The sequence below is a fragment of the Nannospalax galili genome, unplaced genomic scaffold, assembly GCF_000622305.1.
Source record: "Nannospalax galili isolate Female #2095 unplaced genomic scaffold, S.galili_v1.0 scaffold1250, whole genome shotgun sequence".
Taxonomy (NCBI): domain Eukaryota; kingdom Metazoa; phylum Chordata; class Mammalia; order Rodentia; family Spalacidae; genus Nannospalax; species Nannospalax galili.
In genome coordinates this window covers 1858465-1878945 of record NW_008328704.1, presented here as the reverse complement: position 1 = coordinate 1878945, position 20481 = coordinate 1858465, and the positions used below count along the sequence as shown (strand labels likewise).

Sequence of the window (20481 nt, the reverse complement as noted above, 5' to 3'; positions counted from 1 at the left end):
CTTTTTTTTTTTTTGGTCAGGAGTCAGGGTCTCCCCATAGGCCCATCTGGCCTGGAACTTGCTGTATAGACCAGGGTGCACTTGAACTAGAGCATTTTTTTTTAATGGATTTTGTATTCACTAACAAAATGTTTTGTCAAGAATGATCTGCATGCTCCAGGATGTTCCCAGTGTGGTGCTGCACACCTTTAGTCCTAGCACTCGGGAGGCAGAGGCAGGCAGATCTCTGTGAGCTATGAGGCCAGCCTTATCAACATATCAAGTGCTAGGCCAGCTGGGGCTATAGGGAGACCCTGTCTCTAAAAAACAAAACAAAACAAAAGAATAGAGATGTAGGGTATTCAGGAGCAGGTGGAAAGGATAGTAAGAGAGACTTTCAACAGAAGCTACGACTGCAATCCAGCCAGCCACTGGGGAGGCTGAGGCAGGAGGATTACAAGTTCAAGGCCAGCTTCAACTACCTCAAGAGACCCTATCTTAAGAAAAGGAAAGAGAAGCCACTGCCAGACACCAGAGACACTGGCTGCTGAGTCTGGTGGTAACCCCGCTCTGTCTGTAGGATGGGTGATGCCGTCCTGGGTCTGGTCTGCATGATGCTGCTGTTCCTTCTGAAGCTGATGCGGGACCATATGTCTCCTGTTCATCCTGACATGCCCCTCAGTGTGCGGTTCAGCCAGGGACTAGTGTGGACTGCCGCAACAGGTGAGGGACCAACCCGCTAGAAGAGGAGCTGACTCCACAGAGGTGGCGTGTGCCCTGGGCTCCAGGTGGTCACCCCAGGATCTCAGAGGTCCCTAGAAGCTTCTTTCTGGGCATTGGGTGTTGAAAGCTTGTAGGTATATCTGACCTACAACAGAGCTGAGAACCTGTGTCTACAGATAGTTCTCAGGCCTGGGTCTTCAGGGGACAGTGGTAATCACTATGGTTGTCACCAGTTGGGGGGACATTGTTGCTGGCATCTAGTGGGCAGAGACTAGGGATGCTGGACTCAGGGCAGGTAGAAGGCCTCTGTGAGGAGTCACCGGCTCTTAGTGGCAGTAAGTCCTGCCCAGATCAACCAGCTCTGGTTTTTCTTTTTTCAATTAAAAAAAAATTTTTTTTTTTTTGGTCTTTTTTGAGACAGGGTCTTCCTGTAGCCCCAGCTGTCCTGGAACTCACTATGTAGACCAGGCTGGCCTTGAACTCACAGAGATCTGCCTGCCTCTGCCTCCCGAGTGCTGGAATTATAGGTGTGCACCACTGCGCCCAGTTTCTTTTTTCACTTTTTAGAAGTGTGTGTGTGTGTGTGTGTGTGTGTGTGTGAACGTAGGTGCCTATGAAGCCCAGAACTTGACAGATCTCCCTGGAGTATTTACTTTTAAAATGACTTTCATTTATTCTACCCCCACTACCTCTTCCCTCCCTCTGCAGACCCCCTCCCACCTTCATACCCTCTTTTTTTTATTTTAAATAACTCAGAGTCCAGCTAGTGCTACGTACATGTGTGTGGGTGTGTGACCATCCACTGGAGCGTGGGCAACCTACCAGGGACCACACTCTGGAAGAGCATTGACTCTCCCTTCCCCAACAACCCTCAACTTCCAAGAGCTCCTGAGATAGAGGTGGGACTTGATGATCCCTTCTCCAGTCCAGGCTGGAATGTTGGCTGGCTTGATCTTGTGCAGATCTTGTGCAAGCTGCTGTGAGTTCGTGAGTGCAATGGCCACGTCTTGTCTAGAAGAGAGCATTTTACACCTGCTTCCTCTTCCTCCGACTATTGCAGTCTTCCTCAGTGCTCCCTGGGCTTGAGGGGCAGTGTTGATAGAATGTCCCGTTTAGGGCCGAGCACTCAGTGGTCACTTACTCTCAGCATTTTGACCAGTTGAGTCTCTACCTTAACTGTTGCCCACTACAGAGAGAAGCATCTCTGACCAAGGTTCAGCAGCTCTGTTTTTCAAGTGTGCACTTTTTTTGGCCTTTTTGAGACAGGGTCTCCCTGTAGCCCCAGCTGGCCTGGAACTCACTATGTAGACCAGGCTGGCCTTGAACTCACAGAGATCCACCTGCCTCTGCCTCCTGAGTGCTGGGATTAAAGGTGTGCGCCACCGGCTTCAAGTGTGCACTTGTTAAGAGTGAAAGTTTAGCCTCAGTCAGGGAGCGTGCAGGCAGAGTCATCTTTAATGAAAGAGTCCGTAGAGAAAAGCCAAGGTGCGGCTTCAGGGTGGGAGGAGCCTGGCCATTGGCTTCTGAAGGGCCCTTTCTGTGCAGAGGGGATCCTCCCCATGCATCTTGTGTTCTGGTTGCCAAGACAGATACAGAGGTCCTGGGGCTGAATGCTGCTGCTTGGTGACATCAGAGGGGAGGGGACACACAGGGAAGGAGGAAACACTGATACCTGAACATTCAGAGCTGAAGAGAAATGAAAACTGGTCCTGCAATTTGGGTACTGTGGCATTAGCCTCAAACCCACAATCCTGCCTCCACCTCTTGGGTGTCGGGACACAAGCACGCATGCCTTCATCACTGCATGCTTTCATCATAGGCCACATGCTCAGACCTGCTCATGGCCGTGTGTGTGCAGGCCAGTCTCCCAGGCTGCAGTGCGGGATTGTGGTATGGTAGTGTCTCCTGTTCGTGGGATGTGTGTGCCCCACGCTCCTTTTCTCATTAAGACTGGTCTCACCAAGGTCACCTTTCTGCCCTAGCTCGCAATGCCCTGGTGGTCTCCTTTGCAGCCCTGGTTGCATACTCCTTTGAGGTGATGGGATACCAGCCTTTTGTTCTAACCGGAGAGACAGCGAAGGGGCTCCCTTCTGTGCGGGCCCCACCCTTTTCAGTGACCACAAACAACAGGACCATCTCGTTCACTGAGATGGTGCAGGTGAGCAGAGATGGAGTCGGCGGCAGGTGGCCCCTGGGCTGGGCTCCCTGTCCTGACATACCTGCTTGGTGATGGGATGTCTGTGTCTGGTCAGGGCTGTCAGGTTCTCCAAAAAGGGCATGTGAGGAAAGTGCGGGCCCCACCCTTTTCAGTGACCACAAACAACAGGACCATCTCGTTCACCGAGATGGTGCAGGTGAGCAGAGACGGAGTCGGCGGCAGGTGGCCCTTGGGCTGGGCTCCCTGTCCTGACATAACCTGCTTGGTGATGGGATGTCTGTGTCTGGTCAGGGCTGTCAGGTTCTCCAAAAGGGGCATGTGAGGAAAGAGGGAAGAATCTCAGGTAGGACACAACCTCCAGGGCAGAGGACGTATTTTCTGGGTTCTTTTATGATGAGGCAGCTTGTATAAGCTCTACTGGCGTAGACTCACATTCCTGCAGCTGAGGCAGATTTGCCTCCATTGGCTGTGGAGAAGGACTGTCTATTGTGTGGGTCCCTGCCCGACCAGATGCTTCCTCCTCCCTGAATACAAGAAGGTCACTCACCATCCCCTTCTACTCTCAGGACATGGGGACCGGGCTGGCGGTGGTGCCCCTGATAGGCCTCCTGGAGAGCATCGCCGTGGCCAAGTCCTTTGGTAAGATGCCCACTGCCTGAAACTCGCCCGAGTCTCAGCCCCAAGCTTCCTCCTTGTTTGATTTCCTGCTTTCTGGTTTGTTTTTATATGCTGTAATTTTTTTACATTAGAATTTTTATTTTATTTTATGTTATGTTACTTTATGTGCATGAGTGTATTGCCTGCGTGTATGTAAGTGCACCCATATCATGCAATGTCCGAGGTCAAAAGAGGGTGTTGGATCCCCAAGAACTGGAGTTATGGATGGTTCTTAGCTGCCATGTGGGTGCTGGGAATCGAACACAGGTCCTCTGCAAGAGCAATCAGTGCTCTAAACACTGAGCCATCTCTCCGGTACCAACATTAGAATTTTAATACGGGTATGCATGCTCTTTTTTTTGTTTGTTTGTTTTTGTCTTTTTGAGACAGGGTCTCCCTGTAGCCCCAGCTGTCCTGGAACTCACTATGTAGACCAGGCTGGCCTTGAACTCACAGACATCCACCTGCCTCTGCCTCCGGAGTGCTGGGACTAAAGGCGTGTGCCACCACGCCTGGCCCATGCTCATTTTTTAAATGGGGGCAGTAGATATTACTAATACCTGAAATCCGAAATTCTTCAAAACCTAAAAAAGAGGAAGAGGGATGTAAAGAGCTGGCTCAGCAGTTAAGAACACTGGCTGCTCTAGCAGAGGACCCAGGTTTGATTCCCAGCACCCACATGGTGGCTAACAACCATCTGTAACTCCAGTTCCAGGGGATCTGATGCCCTCTTCATGGGCATTGTACGCACAGGTGCACTTACATGCATGCAAGTAAACATTCATACTCATAAAACAAATAAATAAATAAATAGATAGATAGTTTTACTCTAAAAGGGAGCCAGCATGGCACATCTACCTCATTAATGCCTGAAGCATTAATGAACTTACATGCATGCAAGTAAACATTCATACTCATAAAACAAATAAATAAATAGATAGATAGTTTTACTCTAAAAGGGAGCCAGGATGGCACATCTACCTCATTAATGCCTGAAGCATTAATGGCCCCCAGGCTCCACTCAGACTGTGCCGAGAGGAGGGGACTGTAGTCTCACAGAGATCCTCCTACCTCTGCCTCCCAAGTGCTGGGATTAAAGGTGTGCACCACCGCGCCCGGCTTATAATTGTTTTTTGTGTAAGTCTGAATTGAAAACTTTTTTTTTCAGGTTTATTTTCTTTTTTATATTATGTGTGTGTTGCGTATGTGTCTGTGTGGTTGTGCATTTAGTGCCCAGAGAGGCTAGAAGAGTGCATCATATCGCCTGGAGTTACAGGTGGTTGTGAGCCACCTGACATGGGTGCTGGGAACTGAACTTGGGTCCTATAGGAACAGCAATCCCTCGTAACCCTGAGCCATCTTTCCAGCCTCCATTCTAAAACCCTTCGTGCATGTCCTTTCAGAAGGGTTTTCCGATTTCCAGTTGCCCAAGACCACACCACCTTTCAGTCCGTTCATATGTGTCTTTTTGATCAGTTTTTATTTCCCTGAATATCTGTATACCTTATGACCTTTATTCTTGATTCTTACACAGCACAATGCCCTTCTTCTTGATGAAGGCCCTGACCTCCTGTCTGGTTTGTTCATACTTGCTGTCAGTCTTAAGTCGGGACTTGGTAGACTTCAGCTCACCACCCACATTGAGTGCCATCTGATGTTTACATTTTTAGATGGTCGGAAAAGCCAAAGGGACGTAATATTTTGTGATATATAGAAAACACACGAACTTCTAACATGAGCCTCTAATGTCATGGCTCGCAAGTGGTTTGTGGCTGAGTTTTTCTGTCTGTTGTATGTTGCTTGTGGCTGTTGGGGGCTGTGATGGCTGACAGCAGAGGGAGCCCTATGAAGGGTCTCAGGGCACCCAGAGCTTAAAAACATGTAGTGACAGCTTGCTGCTTTTGGTCTGAGATTGGTGCCCTTGAGGTCCCACCTTTAAAAAAAACAAAAACATTGCCCAAATCATCTGAGATGACCCTAACCTTGCCGTCTGCCCTCCCAGCTTTACATTGAAGAGGCTTTAGTTTGAAACATTTTTTTCTCAGGGAAATGTAATAAAACACTGAAAGTACAGAAATAAATAAGGAGCCGATCACCTGTTATCCGGTGCCTCCTGACCATTACCTCTTTCTACTCAAACACATGCATACATGCATGTCAGACATGTAGACCATCCTTCCATCACATGCTTGAGACAGAGCGTGTTTCAGACTTCAGAGACTGACAGTTGTGGGTATTTGCAGAGGCATTGATGATTGAGCATCCCTAAATCCAAAATCCAAATTTCATAGTATCCCAGAATCTGAAACTTTTTGAATGTCACATCAATACTCAGAAAGTTTCAGATTTTGAGCTGGAAAGATGGCTCAGTCAGTAAAGCATTTTTCTTGGACATGGGGACCAGAGTGAGGGCCAGGCATGGTGGAGCATGGCTTTAATCCCAGCACTAGAGAGGCAGAGGCAGGCAGATCTCTGTGAGTTCAAGGCCAGCCTGGTCTACATAGTGAGTTCCAGGACAGCTGGGGCTACAGGGAGAAAATCCAAACATGGGGCATACACCTGTAATCCCAGCACTGGAGAGGCAGAGACAGGGGGATTGATCCCTGGGGTTGGCTGGGCAGCCAGTCTGGCTACTGGGTGAATTGCAGGTCAGAAAGAGATGCTCAAAACAAGGTGGACAGTGTCCAAGAAACACCACCTGAAGTTGTATTCTGGCCTCCACATGCTGCATGTGCACAAACACAGGTTTCAGATTTTTTTTTGCCTGCATGTGTGTCAGTTGTGTTTGCCTGAATGTGTGCATGTATACCACCTGTGTGCCAGGTGCCTTTGGCGGTTAGAAGAAGATATCAGATCCCCTGGAACTGGTGTTACAGATGGTCGTTAACTACCGTGAGGGTGCTGGGAACTGAACCTGCGTCCTCTGTAAGAGCAACTAGTGTTCTTAACCACTGAGCCATCTCTCCAGCCCCACATTTTGAATCTTTGAACATTTCATATTCTTGGATCAGACATGCCCAGTCATTTTATGGTTTATATGTGTAAACACTCGTACAGAGTTAGTGCTGTGTAGAACTTGTCCTTACGCATGTGGTGACAGTGTTTGTGATCCATCCTCTTCAGCTTCTAAGAATAACTACCACGTTAACGCCAACCAGGAGCTGCTGGCCATCGGTAAGACCCTCTCTGGTCCCAGTTCCTCTGTGTCTCGCTGGGTCATACCGGGTGTGGTGTCACGGACAGCAGAGCTTTCGAAATAGTAGTGTGGGCTTGTATCAAATGTCTAGTAGATCCATGGAATCCCTCACCTGTGGTCTATCTGCCACTTGCTGAGCACTGTACCGTTAAGGTCTAGAGCTTTGTTCAGTGCCAGGGAACACTTGTAGTGCTCCATCCCCTGGAGAGAGCTGGAGGGTGAAGCCAGGTAGACCCTTAGGCGAGTCTCCTGAATGCCCTTCCCTGTCCTGTGGCCGTCTTTAGGCAGAGGCAGGGGCACTTGGGACAGTGGGGACTCGAGAGTCAGCATTCACTACACTCTCTTTTGTCCCTACAAACTGACTTAAGTGGCAGTGTGGTTTGAGGTCACACTAAGAACCTTAAATTCGATCATCGGTACTGTTTTTAATGTGTTGTGAGATGGACCAGGTCCAGCCTGGCCAGCATGGAGGCTCTTTCCTCAGGGGGACTTGGCAGCACCCCAGCCACCTAATGGCAGGGTTTGGGCCCGAGCCCTCGGCTTCCAGATGGCCACATGACGTTCCTCACTGAACTGGTAAATCAGGCCGCTGAGGTAGGGGTCGAATATCTCAAGCAGAGGAAATCCTCGGATATCTCGTGCATTTGCCAAGCCCAGCAAGCCATCCTGCTGTGGTTTCTCAGGCCCGTGTTCCACTACTTCCAAAATTATGCGTTCGTGATTGAAGGCTGGGGGTGTAGCTTGGTGGTAGAACATTTGCCTAGAATGTGTGAAGCCCTGAGTTTGATCCCTAGCACTATAAGGGGTGTGCGTGTGTGTGTGTAGAAATAGTACTTCAATTACTGGTACCAACATATAAATAAATAATAGCACAGAGCTGTTCTGATAGCACTGGGTGTCTTCAGGGTACAGGCCAGAGAGATGCAAGGTCATGTGATTGAAGGTGGATGTCTTCTTCCTGGTTTTCAAATAGACTGAGCACCTGCACCTTCGTAGGGACAAGCAGGGAACCCTGCAGAATATTCAAGAACGAGGAATCATCATCCTTGACACCAACACAGACTTGTCCCTGACCCAAGACCATCAGGGGTCTGGGGGATCCTGGGTAGCCTGAAGCCATTACACAGCCTCTGTGAGCCTTCTGCTGTCCAGGCCCCTGTAGGGCCTGTTCTTGGCCATGTGACCCCAGAGGGCCTGGAACTTACGTGAGCCCTAGCCTGAGGTTCTCTTCATTCTCACAGCCAGTCCACCAAGCCTTTTAGTGACCCTTGGTCAGTCTAGCAGTCACTAGATGTAGGAGACAGAACAGGGGAGATCTAAAAGGGTTGTGTTTTCTGATTGGTATTTTTGTACTCAATAGTAAAGATGTATGTTAGGAAAAGATAAGACATCCCCTCACCCCAGCTGAGGAGCTGCTTGGTAAGCTAAGTTGTTCGAGCTCCATGTCAAACAAGGCAGGTCACAGGGGATAGCGTCTGACTTCTCTGCCCTTGTCTCCCTCCTTCCTGTCTCTCTTGCCCCCAGTCTGATCTCCTGCCCCCCTGGTAAACCTCCGTTTTTCTCCCCAGGCCTCACCAACGTGCTGGGCTCTCTCGTCTCAGCCTACCCAGTCACTGGCAGCTTTGGGCGGTGAGTGGCCATGTGCGCCCTTCTCTGTGCCTTGAGGGACAGCGGGGCCCAAGGACCGTTTTTCCTCTTGCTGTACCCTTTACCACATTTGACATTTTCCTTGTTCTTCTCCCCATCAGTCTGCCATGCCTTCCAGCATCCTTGGTAAGCTGTTACTCTGTCCACAGCAAGGCAGGTTACACCTGCCCTCCAGGATGCCTGGCTTCCCAGCCCTGTGCTCAGTGCTGGAAAGTTTCCCAGCCCATGGAAGTGCTCCAAGCCTATTTGTGCCTGAGTTAATTCCAGGAGAGAGGGGGGACAGGAAGGACTGGGTCTCTGCCCTGATGAATCGAGTTTGGAGGCAAGCTTCTCCTGGAGTCTGAAATGGGACAGGGTTAAAGGAGAGAGCACTGCCCAGCAGGAACAGTGGGTGTAGAAGGCAGAAGAAAGGGGATCTTAAAGGACTTGTGTTTTCTGATTGGTATTCTTTTACTCAATAATAAACAGCATGTATTAGAAAAAAATAAGACATCCACCCACCCCTAGCTGAGGAGCGGTTGGCAGTTGATGGCCGTTGGGGAGGGGGACTGTTTTTCCTAGTGCTGTAGCTGCTGGTTGGTTGCCCATGCTGCAGTTAGCATCCCCTCATCCAAACTCATGTAAGCTTATTAAACTCGGGGGGTCATGAAATTACTTGAAAGTGGGAGAGAGGCTTGTTGGGAAGAAGAGGTGCAGAGCAAATGGGAGCGGGTTAGAGCGAGGTTGGAGTGAGCAAGGGTGTTAATATACGTGTATGAAGCTACCAGTTCATTTTTTTAAAATATTTTATTTACTATTTTATGTGTATGAGGGTATTGCCTTCATGCGTGTAAGTGCACCTGTGTCATGCAGTGCCCATGGAGGTCAGAAGAGGGTGTAGGATCCCCTAGAACTGGAATTACAGGCAGACGTTAACCGCCATGTGGGTGCTGGGAACTGAACTTGGGTCCTCTGCAAGAGTAGTCAGTACTCTTAACCGCTGAGCCATCTCTCCAGCCCCAATAAAAAGCGTTTTTTAAAAAAAGAACAGTCTATGCCGGGCGTGGTGGCACACACCTTTAATCCCAGCACTAGGGAGGCAGAGGCAGGCAGATCTTTGTGAGTTCAAGGCCAGCCTGGTCTACATAGTGAGTCCCAAGACAGTTGGGGCTACAGGGAGACCCTGTCTCAAAAAGACAAAAAAAAAAAACAAAAAAAAACAGCCAGGTACATTGAGTCCAGTGCTCTGTGGTAGTCCTAACTCACTTTGCTGTTGGGGCCCAGTCTACCTGTCCCCACCACCCACCTCCCACTGCAGATCTTACTGGAAGGTCAGCTGCAGCGTGAGGCCAAAGCACTCAGTTTTCAGTACATGGGGTTGACAGGTCTCTCTGTTATCTTCAGGACAGCCGTGAATGCACAGTCTGGGGTGTGTACCCCAGGAGGGGGACTGGTGACTGGTGAGCCCCCCACTTTCTTTTCCCTGGGCCCATGTGTGGGAATGGTGGAGGTGGGACGGAGCTCCTGGCTGAAGGGTTAAGTGCCCACCAGGTTTGCAAAGCTGCTGGGGCCTTGACAGTCCCCAGCCCCTCCATGTCCTGACCTAGGCTGCACCACTCGGTGGGTACTGGGTGGGAACCTGCCCCCCTCCCCCACAAGACTCCACACGTGACCCACCACCCCTCGCAGGTGTGCTGGTCCTGCTGTCTCTGTGCTACCTGACCTCACTGTTCTCCTACATCCCCAAGGCTGCCCTAGCTGCCGTCATCATCATGGCTGTGGCACCACTGTTCGATGCCAAGATTTTCAGGACACTCTGGCGAGTTAAGAGTATGTATGTGCTGGTTCAAAAGCAGGGAGCCGATGGCATGGTGTCTGTGAACACCGAGGGCTCCTTGTATCCCTGCTCCTGGCCTGTTGCCCCACTGGGCTGGAGCTGGGAAGTTAGCCAATCTTAGGAGTGGACACATGGAAGGCTCAGAGCCAAGTTTAGCTCCATGGGAAGCTCTTGGGCCAGCCAGCCTGGCATATGCAGCAGTGGATAATGGGAGACCCTGTCTCAAATGAGGTGGAAGGTAAGGTCTGACTTCTTATGTGCCCATCAATAGCATGTGCAAGTTTTTTCTCCCTCCCTCCATATCTATCTATCTCTCTCTCTCTCTCTCTCTCTCTCTCTCTCTCTCTCTCTCTCAAGAGGATAAGCAAATCAAACATGGATGTAGCTCAGATAGAATTCATCCTTGGTTGAGCCGGACATGGTGGCGCACGCCTTTGATCCCAGCACTCAGGAGGCAGAGGCAGGCGAATCTCTGTGAGTTCAAGGCCAGCCTGGTCTACAGACCCTGTTGACCCTGTCTCAAAAATACCAAAAGAATTTTTTTTTAAAGAATTTATCCTTGTTCTGATCCCTGAGAGAGTTCTGAAGAATAAACAGTGCAGATTTTCTTCTTGGGGCAAATGAATCAGACTTTTGTGCCCATTGGAGACCAGCAATGGTTCTCCTACTCCATCGTCCCGTCTCCTCTGGTTGACCAGCAGGTCCCTGTTTCCTTGGATACAGGCTCTTTTTCTGAACCAGCAATTCCCTTAATGACACAGAAGTGTGTCTGTTTTGTTGAGGGGACAGGATTCCTGTATTTCAGTCTCTTCATTGGTCACAGCAAGTTAGCAGATAAAATCCCCTTCACTTTGAGTTAGGAACTTAAACAGTTTAGCTGCCTTGTGGATACTGGGAACCAAACCCACGTCTTCTGCAAGAGCAACCAGTGCTCCTAAGTACTGACTCATCTCTCTAGCCCTGGCACAGTCCATCTGTGAGGGCAGTCAGGCAAAAACCTGGAGATATGGACGGAAACAGAAACCACTGAGGGACGCTGCTCACTGGCTTGTTCCCCTGTCTTGCTCAGGTACCTTTCTTACACAGTTCAGGGATGGCACTGTCCACAGTGGGCAGGACTCTCCTATATCAATTAGAATAAAGAAAAAGCCTCACAGACATAGCCACAGGTCACTGTGATGGAGGAAATTCCTCAGTTGAAGTTCCCTCTTCCCCAGGGACTCTGGTTTGTGTCAAGTTGACAAAAACTGACCAGCATGCCTCACTTCTCAAACTCTGTCCCTTTTCCCTCTGTCCCCTAGCAAGCTTCTAGTTGCCCACCTGCTCACAGAGGCTGGAGGCCTGGGCCAGGGCCAGGCAGGCCCTAACCTGATAGACAGGAACCCAGTTCTCTACCTCTGACCTCTGACCTTGGCCTTTGGGCCAGCTGCCACCCACAACTTCTGTCACCAGATCCACTTCTCAGGGTGCTTTAGGTCTGTGACCACTGTTACGAAGCTTGAGAGAAGCCAAGTGGCTGGCCTGTGGGCCGTGGGGCTCAAGGAGGAGGGGCACCCCTGAACTGACCCCTCTCCTAGGGCTGGATTTGCTGCCGCTCTGTATGACATTCCTCCTGTGCTTTTGGGAGGTCCAGTACGGCATCCTGGCGGGGACACTGGTGTCCCTGTTTATCCTCCTGCACTCCGTGGCCAGGCCCAAGATCCAGGTATGCGCAGTGTAAGGAGAGAGTGGGTGGAGCTCCTGGGCTCCTCTCTTCCTTGCATCCTGAGGTTGTTCAAGGGGACCAGTCTCCCCCTCTCCTGTTGAGTCTGGAGTGTTCGGGGCCTCCTGCCAGCTTCCCCTCCTGCCATGTGCTGTGTGCTAGGCGTAGATTGCGGCCTCCAGCTTGCAATGAATGAAGCTTGGCAGAGACTGCCTTGCCCTGTCTGCCTTCAGGGCTCACTTGTGTCTCTCCACATAGGTATCAGAAGGACCGGTTCTTGTCCTGCAGCCGGCCAGCGGCCTGCACTTCCCTGCAATCGATGCCCTGCGGGAAGCAATACTAAGCCGAGCCCTGGAAGGTACGTGGGCCAGCCATGGTGGGCAGAGGTCAACATGCATTCCCGCAGTCCTCAGCACCCCAGCCCAGCCCCATCAGGACCCCGAGGCCCAGCCTCAGTTGGTCAGAGAGATGCTTGCCTCTCAAGTTTCCCGCATCGTTGAGCAGCGTCTCCTGCAGACAGGGTCAGTCCCCAGTGGGCAGCAATCCCATGACTCGCCCCACTGTCCGTTTCAACAAGCACCATGGTTGCCCCTGCATGTCCACAAGTGCCTGCTCCTTCGGGGACCTAACGTTCAGGGGAGCCGAGAAACAGCTCTTCCCAGGTAGCTGTTGTCCCTTCCCTGCCCTGTGTTGGCTGACTTGGCCCTGGGGAACATTCCCTTGATGGCCTCCTTCTGCCCTGGCCATGGCTGCAGAGCCACGTGCTTTGCCCCACCCTGTATGACAGACTCGGCCTGTTTCTCCAGCATCTCCACAGCGCTGCACAGTCCTGGAGTGCACCCACATCAGCAGCATCGATTACACCGTGGTGCTGGGGCTAGGTGACCTTCTGGAGGACCTGCACAAGCAGGGCATCATGCTGGCCTTCGCTGGCCTACAGGTGGGTGAACCAGGCCGCCTTGTAAAGAGGGTGAGTAGCCTTCCCTGTGGCCAGGCATGGTTGCACATACCTGTAGGCTCAGCCCACAAGTCTGAGGCAGGAGAGTTCCTGTAAGTTCAAAGCCAGCTTGGTCCATACTGCGAGTATCAGATTAGCCAGAGCTACGGAGGGAAGATGGAAATTAAAAGAACCCAAAGTGACATCTCTGGGCCATGATGTCATTCCAAGGACCCGTGTCCATGCCCCCCTGCTGGCTGTGGCTCTGACCTGGCAGGTTCCTGACCATCTGACCTCATCCTCCTTCCTGGGGGTCAGTGCTGACTGTGTGCCAGGTGCTAGGGATTTCAGGCCTGAACGTCTGCCCAAGGCTGTCCTTGCAATCATTACGCTCCATGTCTATACAGAGCCCTGGTCTTCTTTGTCACTAGAGACCTTAAGCTGCTCTGGCAGTGGGACTCTGGGGCCCCATCCTCCTCCCTCAGCCACGCCTGTGCACAGCACTTCACTGATATACCCGCCCTGGATTAAAGCATGTCTGTCCCCCAGGTGCCTGTGCTCCGCACCCTGCTGGCCGCTGACCTGAAGGGCTTCCAGCATTTCACTACCTTGGAGGAAGCAGGTAGGTGTAAGGAATATTCTTCAGGGATCCAGACTGGCCTGTGAAATGGAGTGGGATAAGGTCCAAAGAGCTGGGAAGTGGGGAGGGGATCAACCCAGGTGGGTCCTTCCTTCCTTCCAGGGTGAGTGCCTGCCCTGCCTTTAATCCCATGCAATGTGAGGCCCCAAGCCCAGAGTCTTTTCAGTGCTTGATGGAACCTTGTTTTGCAGAGAACCATCTGCAGCAAGAACCAGGGACCCAGCCCTACAACAGCCATGAAGATTCTGTCCCAGAGCACAATGTGGCTCTGCTGAAGTCTTAATCAGGCCACTGATGGGTGTCTGTGGGAAGAGTATCCAGAAGGTTCCTCTAGAAGATCACTGTGATTAGATGCTGATGTCACCCACTAGACTCACTAACATGGCGGGGACGAGGAAAGGCTGTGTGCAGGTAGCCTGGGAAAAGAAGAGAGTGGTGTGGGATCCCGGGGTGGGACTTGTGTCCTTTAGGGTGACTGGAGGGTCACCTTCCTGGATGGGAACACTTCAGGGGAGACAGCCTGGATAGAGCCTTCCAGAGTGTCAGGCCAAGTGAGACAGGAAAGGACACAGCGTCCGGCTTCTGGCAGGGGCAGGCTGGCACTGCTCCAGATTCTGAGTTCCTACTTGAAGTCAGGCCCCACAGGGAAGGAGTCACACAGTAGGCATCTCAAGAGTTGTGTCTGATCTTGGTGTGGGGTCTAAGCTGAGGCTGAAGAAGAAACCAGAGTACGCCAGTCAGATCTATTTAAAAATAATTGTGTTTTAAATGGAACTAGTAACTTTGGTATTTTTGTAAAAAACATATATATACAAACTCATCCTTCAGCCTGGCTGGTGGCCAGCACTTGGGAGTCAGAGGCAGGTGAACCTCTGTGAAATCGAGGCCAGCCTGGTCTATATAGTGAGTTCCAGGCTAGCTGTGGCTATAGGGAGACCCTGCCTCAAAAAAAAAAAAAAAAAAAAACCGAAAAACAAAACAATTCATCCCTCTGACCCACTGTCACCCACACCTGAAGTCCCTCTGCCCTGGACACATGGGTTTCTATCAGCATGTGCACACAGTCACTGTTTACACGAACGGGGCTGCTTCGTATGTGGTGCTCTGTGACCCATCTTCATTCTCTGTTATTTATTTTGATGATGGATGGCATTAAAATGCAAGGTTTTCATTTTATTCTGTGCACGTGTCTGGGTGTGTGTGCTTTATGTGTGTGTGCACTGGTATGCACACTAGAGGTGCATGTGGAGGCCAGAGGGGATGCTGGGTGTCCTGCTGTGTCATGCGCTGCTTTGTTCCCTTGAGGTGGGGGTCTCTCATTGAACCTGGAGCTAGGCTGGCAGCCAGCAAGCCCCAGCGATCCTCCCTCTAACCCCACTGCACCCCCAGCACTGGGATTACAGGCTCACACACAACCACACCCAGCTTTTTATATGAGTATTGAGGGTTCCAATTCAGGGCTTATGCTTATGTAGCAAGTACCGTTACCCATCGAGCCATCTCCTCAGCCCTCAAATACAAGACTTTTAATGCCTATGTAGCATTTTTTTCTGTATAACTTAAGAAAGTGTAACTTAAGAAGTGTAACTTAATGACCCTTCTGTCCAACATATGTTGAACACACACACACACAGTGTAAAGGCACTTAAAGGTGCCTCAACCTTGAGAAATTCACACTGTAAAAGGGTAAATGGTACACTTTACTCTCCTGGAACCTTTTTTTTCTTTTAATCAATCCAGCTTTGCTTCTGTTGTATGACACTTCCTGGAGAGGTGTGAATAAACACCACCTGTAATCCAGGATTTAGGTAGCGGAAGCAGGAGAATCAGAAGTTCAAGGTCATCCTCAGCTGTGCAGGGTCTACATGCTGAGTGGTGTTTCTTTCCTGTGCACTTTATTCATACTAGCTCCTTGCTCTGTCAGATAGTTCTCAAAAGCAGATAGGAGCCAGGCTTGGTGGCACACACCTTTGATCTCAGCACTCGGGAGGCAGAGGCAGGCAGATCTCTGTGAGTTCAAGGCCAGCCTGGTCTACATAGTGAGTTCCAGGCCAGCTGGGGCTACAGAGAGACCCTGCTTCAAAAAGACCAAAAAAACAAAACAAAACAAAAACAGGGACCCAAGCACAGACCAGTGTAAGGATACCACCAGAGTCCGACTTGATGAACCAGTGAGTCGCCCCGGCATGGATAGGCCGCTCTCCAGAGATGGAAACCTGGAGCTCGCTACAGGAGTTATTCTACATAGTGAGTTCCAGGCCAGCTGGGGCTACAGAGAGACCCTGCTTCAAAAAGACCAAAAAAACAAAACAAAACAAAACAAAACAAAAACAGGGACCCAAGCACAGACCAATGTAAGGATACCACCAGAGTCCGACTTGATGAACCAATGAGTCACCCCGGCATGGATAGGCCGCTCTCCAGAGGTGGAAACCTGGAGCTCGCTACAGGAGTTGCAGGCAGTGTCTGGCAGCTTCCCTTTACAGCTTATACACGCTTGGGGAGGGAAGGGCTTACTGAATCAGGTTCGTTTCAGGGACTTCCTAAGGCTGTTGAGTTGACCTCCTGGGCTTAAGGCACTTCCCTGCGGAATGGGAGCCTTCTCCCCTAGAGCAGCCTGTTTACCACCCTTTCAATATTCTGCTCTTAAGGACCAATTAGCCCAACAGCCTCATAATGACTTAACCCGAGATTCATCTCGGAGCCAGGATATCAGTTTTGCCTGGGTGGAGATCTCTGGGAAAAAACTTCTCAAGCAGCTGGTGGTGTGGTATGGAACCATATCCCTATTGTTAGTGTGTGGCATGGCAGGGAGCCGTGTCCCCAGAGTGTGGCATGGTGTGTAGCTTTGTCCTCATCTCTGCTGACCCTGCTTCTCTTTGGCCCGTCATCCATTTACCCAGAATTCCCTGAGGAGCACCCTCAGTGCCACTGGCCAAGTGGGAGTCAGCTGCTGGGCTTGGGACCACACTGTTGCCCTAAGGCAAGGCCCTGTGTTTGTGAGGCTAAAAATTCAGCCAACAGCTCTAAGGAGGATCCTGTTTCTCTTTAGAGGAAACTGCTGTTCCTCTGCATAGGCTGTGTCCAGAACCCTGCAGGACAGACGTAGGCACTTCTGTGGAGCTGGTGCCCATTCTGGGCTCAGTTATGGCCCCCAAATTAACTGAGTAAGCCTATGATCTGTGAACATGATCTCACTGGGAAATAGTCTTTGTAGCTGGAATTAGTTAAAATCCTGGATCCATATGGGCCAGACTCTCACATGAATGGTTTCCCTACAAGGAGACACAGGACTGGGGTGCAGCTCAGGGTGGTGTTTACCTGGCAAGCATCAAGCTCTGGGTTTGATCCCCAGCAGTGCATAAACCCAGCATGGCGGAATACTCCTGCAATCCCAGCACTTGGGTAGCAGAAGCAGGAGGATCAGAAGTTCAGGGTCATCCTTGGCTGTTGCAGGGTCTGTGTGCGGAGACATGGAATGCTGAGGTGTTTCTTTCCTCCGAGAAGCAGTTTATTCATGCTAGCTCCTGGCTCTGTGAGATCGTTCTCAAAAGCAGAGCCTTGATCAGAGAAAAACCAGCCTTTTATGCCCTCTGTAAGTTCCCCTTGACGGTTCAATTTCTTCCTGCACTACCTAGTGCTCTGTGCTGCAAGGTCATGGGCAGGCAGAGCTGTGTGTATGTACTCAGGCACAGACTGTGCTGCCTGCCTGCCTTTTCTTTGTTCTGGGAGGCTCCCAACGATGAAGCGAGGTTCTATTCGTATAACCAAACCGCGTTCTTCCAAAATGCCCTTCTCAGCTCAGGCCATTTGAAGTCTCTCGTTTTACTTACTGGGTAGACACGTGAAATGTGATGTTTTGCTACTTGGTGATGTTGTATTACTCTGTGACGTCTCACTACCCTGAGATGTTTTATTACTTTGATATCTTGAAGCTCTGTGATGCGTACAACTCACCATGTCTCCTGATAAAGGTGTAAAACTAAGAAAATGGAAAGTCCACCAAATGATCCTGACAAAATGTGATCAAATGTGACAGATGTCTAAACTTCTGCCTGTGATATCTGGTTTTTTGTAAACTGCAGTGACCATTTGACCAACTCTTAGCCCCATGAACCTGGCCTAGCTCTAGACCAAAAGGCTGCAGATGTCCTGACCCACACCTGGGATATCTGCTTTGTAAACTAGGATGACCAGGTGAGCTCAGGAAGGAATTTTCCTGAAATGACATGGTACATCAAAGAAGAGCCATAGGCCCAGTGCCAACCGTGCCCAGTGCCAACCATAAAATGATGGAAAAGTTCTACTTTGTTCAGGGCCAAGAAAGTCTGGAAGCCTTTGTTGCCACTTCTGGGACCACATGCATGTGAGAACAAGCAAGCTTTCCAACTCTCCTGGGTGACGTGCTCGATCTCTTAGCTGTTCAGAGGATTTTTCCATAACACTACCACGTGGCTATATAGTGAGTTTGAGGCCAGCCTGGGCTACAGGAGACCCTGACTCAAAAAACAGAGGAGACACAGGTGACAGTAGTGACAGAGCTGGGAGTGATCAAGTCCAGCCTACCGAGGACCACCAAAACCTCCAGAAGCTGGGACAGACAAGGGAGAGCTGATTCTTGACACCTTTGAAAGAACCGACTGGGCCAGAGAGCCTGAGAGAATGGAGCTGTGTTGCTTGTTATGTTGGCTCTGGGAGCCCCAGGAAGCCAATTGTGTCCTGAGATTTTCACAGAACCAGAGGTAAACTCGGGGTCAGGGCTCTCATGGGCTGAGGTGAGGGCACCAGTGACCTATCAACTGACCCAGGACAGCACTGAGACAAGGGACTTGCCCTGCCTGAGTAGGAGACAAACTAGAGGAGGAGGGGTATAGAAGGACGTGTGCCTCAGTCTGGCCACTGAAGCACAGCTCTGGGAGCTGAGGGTCCTGTGAGAGGGCCATGGAGGGGTTACTACACATGACCTACATGTTTGTATGCAGATGTGTGTATTTATCTTTGAAGTCATTGCAGGGGTTTGTTTGATTTGAGATAGGGTCCCCTGTATTGCTCAAGATGACATCACACTTCTGGGCTACAGTGACCTGTTGCCTCAGCCTTCCAGGAGCTGGGAATGAGCCACCAGGCCTGGCTCAGGGACTGTAGAATGCTAACAGGTGAAATTCCCAAATTAAAAAAAACAATATTTTTAACTTTGTGTGCGTGTGTGTGTGTGTGTTCCTAATGCTAGGCAGGAATTCCACCACTGAGTTATGTCTACAGCCGTGGATGTTTTAGTATATTTTATTTTGAGACAGGGTACTGCTCTATAGATCAGGCTGGCCTCAAACTTATGATCCTCCTGCCTCTGCATGCACCACCATACCAGGCAAATATAATACTTCTGTTTTTATTTGGTTAATGTATTGACTGGGCTACTGAAAAGGCTCAGAGGTTAAGAGTCTTGCTACCAAGCCTGACAACCCGAGTTCTGTCCCTAGGAAGGAGAGAAATGACTCCCACAAGTTGTCTCTGATCTCTACACATTCATGGAACATGTGCAGGCACATGTTCCCCACATAATAAATGTATATGTATTTTTGAGACAAGTTCCCATGTAAGGAAAGCTGAACTTGAACTCCCTTAAAACCAAAAATAGCATTGAACTTCTGATCCTCCTGCCTCTACCTCCCAAGTGCTGGAATTTGGATTTACCACCATGCCTTGCAAAATTGAGCTAATGTTGTTTTGTTCTTGGTGGTGGTGTTTGTTTGTTTGTTTGTTTGTTTGTTTCTTTGGAGACAGGGTCTCACTCTGTGGTACTGGCTAGCCTGGAACTTGCTGTGTAGACCAGGCTGGCCTTGAACTCATAGAGATCCACCTGCCTCTGCCTCCCAAATGCTGGAATTAAAGGCATCTGCCACCATGCCCCACAAAATTAACCCTTTTAAAGTGACCAAATGGTGCCAATTTGCACATTCATTATGTAGTGTTAACAACCATCTATTTCCAAAATATTTCCATCACTTCTAATTGGAACCCCAAAGCCAGTAAATAGTGCCCATATTCTCCCCATTTCCATCCCTGAATCCCACCTGTCTGCCTCCATGTCCTACCTGAGCGGAGCTTTAAGATCGACATCAGCTAGAGAAGAAAGTTCTGACCTTCTCTGGTCTTTCCTGCACACTCACAGCCCGGCACATGGCCTCTGAATTCCCAGAGGATTCTTTCTGTGGGCCTGAGGATGGACCCCAGGATCTTGCACATGTAAAGCATGCACTCACCCACTGCGCACCCTCAACCCTCATCCTGAGTGTTTTCTGTGCTCTCAGGCAGCCACACATCTAAATCGGTGCCTCTTGACATGGTTAGCAAATAACCCCATGCCGGAAGATGCTTTGAATATCCAGTGAGCTCCCAGCTCCCACCAGCAGCTGATGCAACTCTGGAATGTTGCTGGCTGAGCAGCTTTCCTCAGAGACCTGTGCTCAGCTGTGCCTGGATCCTGTCTTAACACTGCAGCAAAGATTTTTAGATGTGTCAATGTGAAAGGAAGTCATGGTCTACTAAGAAAAGCAAAGTACACAATTAGAGACAGACTCCAGTGCTGGTGTAAAGAAACAGACATGCTTAAGTGTCTTCACAACTATGTGTGTGGTGTTGGTTTTTGAACTTACTTTGTTTAGGGCCAACGAGATGGCTCAGTGGGTAAAGGTGCTTGCTGCCAAACCTGATGACCTGAATTCAGTCCCTGGGACACACATGATAGAACCAACTCCCAAAGGTTGTCCTCTGACCTACACACACACACACACACACACACACACACACACACACACGTAAATAAATATAATAAAATGTAATAAATTTAAATCTACTTTGTTTCAAGGATGTAATCTACAATTCTAAGTTTAAAGATTAGCTGAAGTTGTAAAATTAGGTAACAATTTATCTGGTTTATTTCTCTGAAGGAATTTCTTTTGGAAAATGAGAGGGTTGGGTGGTTTATGTAGTACAAGTTTATAGACAAGAAGGAGTCCTAAGAAG

At 49.9% G+C, this 20481-nt stretch overlaps 1 protein-coding gene across 5 annotated transcripts in view; it reads left to right on the top strand.

Moving 5' to 3' along the window:
- The window catches only part of Slc26a11 (solute carrier family 26 member 11), a 22103-nt gene extending 7472 nt beyond the window's left edge, over positions 1-14631 (top strand). The window contains exons 6-18 of one of the 5 annotated variants that reach the window (XM_017797035.2): positions 560-702; positions 2685-2832; positions 3029-3056; positions 3427-3499; positions 6641-6691; positions 8282-8342; positions 9744-9799; positions 10029-10169; positions 11754-11881; positions 12137-12236; positions 12685-12818; positions 13365-13437; positions 13647-14631. In XM_017797035.2, coding sequence (XP_017652524.1) covers positions 560-702; positions 2685-2832; positions 3029-3056; positions 3427-3499; positions 6641-6691; positions 8282-8342; positions 9744-9799; positions 10029-10169; positions 11754-11881; positions 12137-12236; positions 12685-12818; positions 13365-13437; positions 13647-13738 — 1228 coding nt within the window. In that variant the 3' untranslated portion in view covers positions 13739-14631. Of the gene's footprint in view, positions 1-559; positions 703-2684; positions 2861-3028; positions 3057-3426; positions 3500-6640; positions 6692-8281; positions 8343-9743; positions 9800-10028; positions 10170-11753; positions 11882-12136; positions 12237-12665; positions 12819-13364; positions 13438-13646 lie in introns of all 5 variants that reach the window. The other 4 variants (XR_001872341.2, XM_008828847.3, XM_029561401.1 and 1 more) reach the window with 4 other exon arrangements.
- Positions 14632-20481: the final 5850 nt, after the last annotated feature.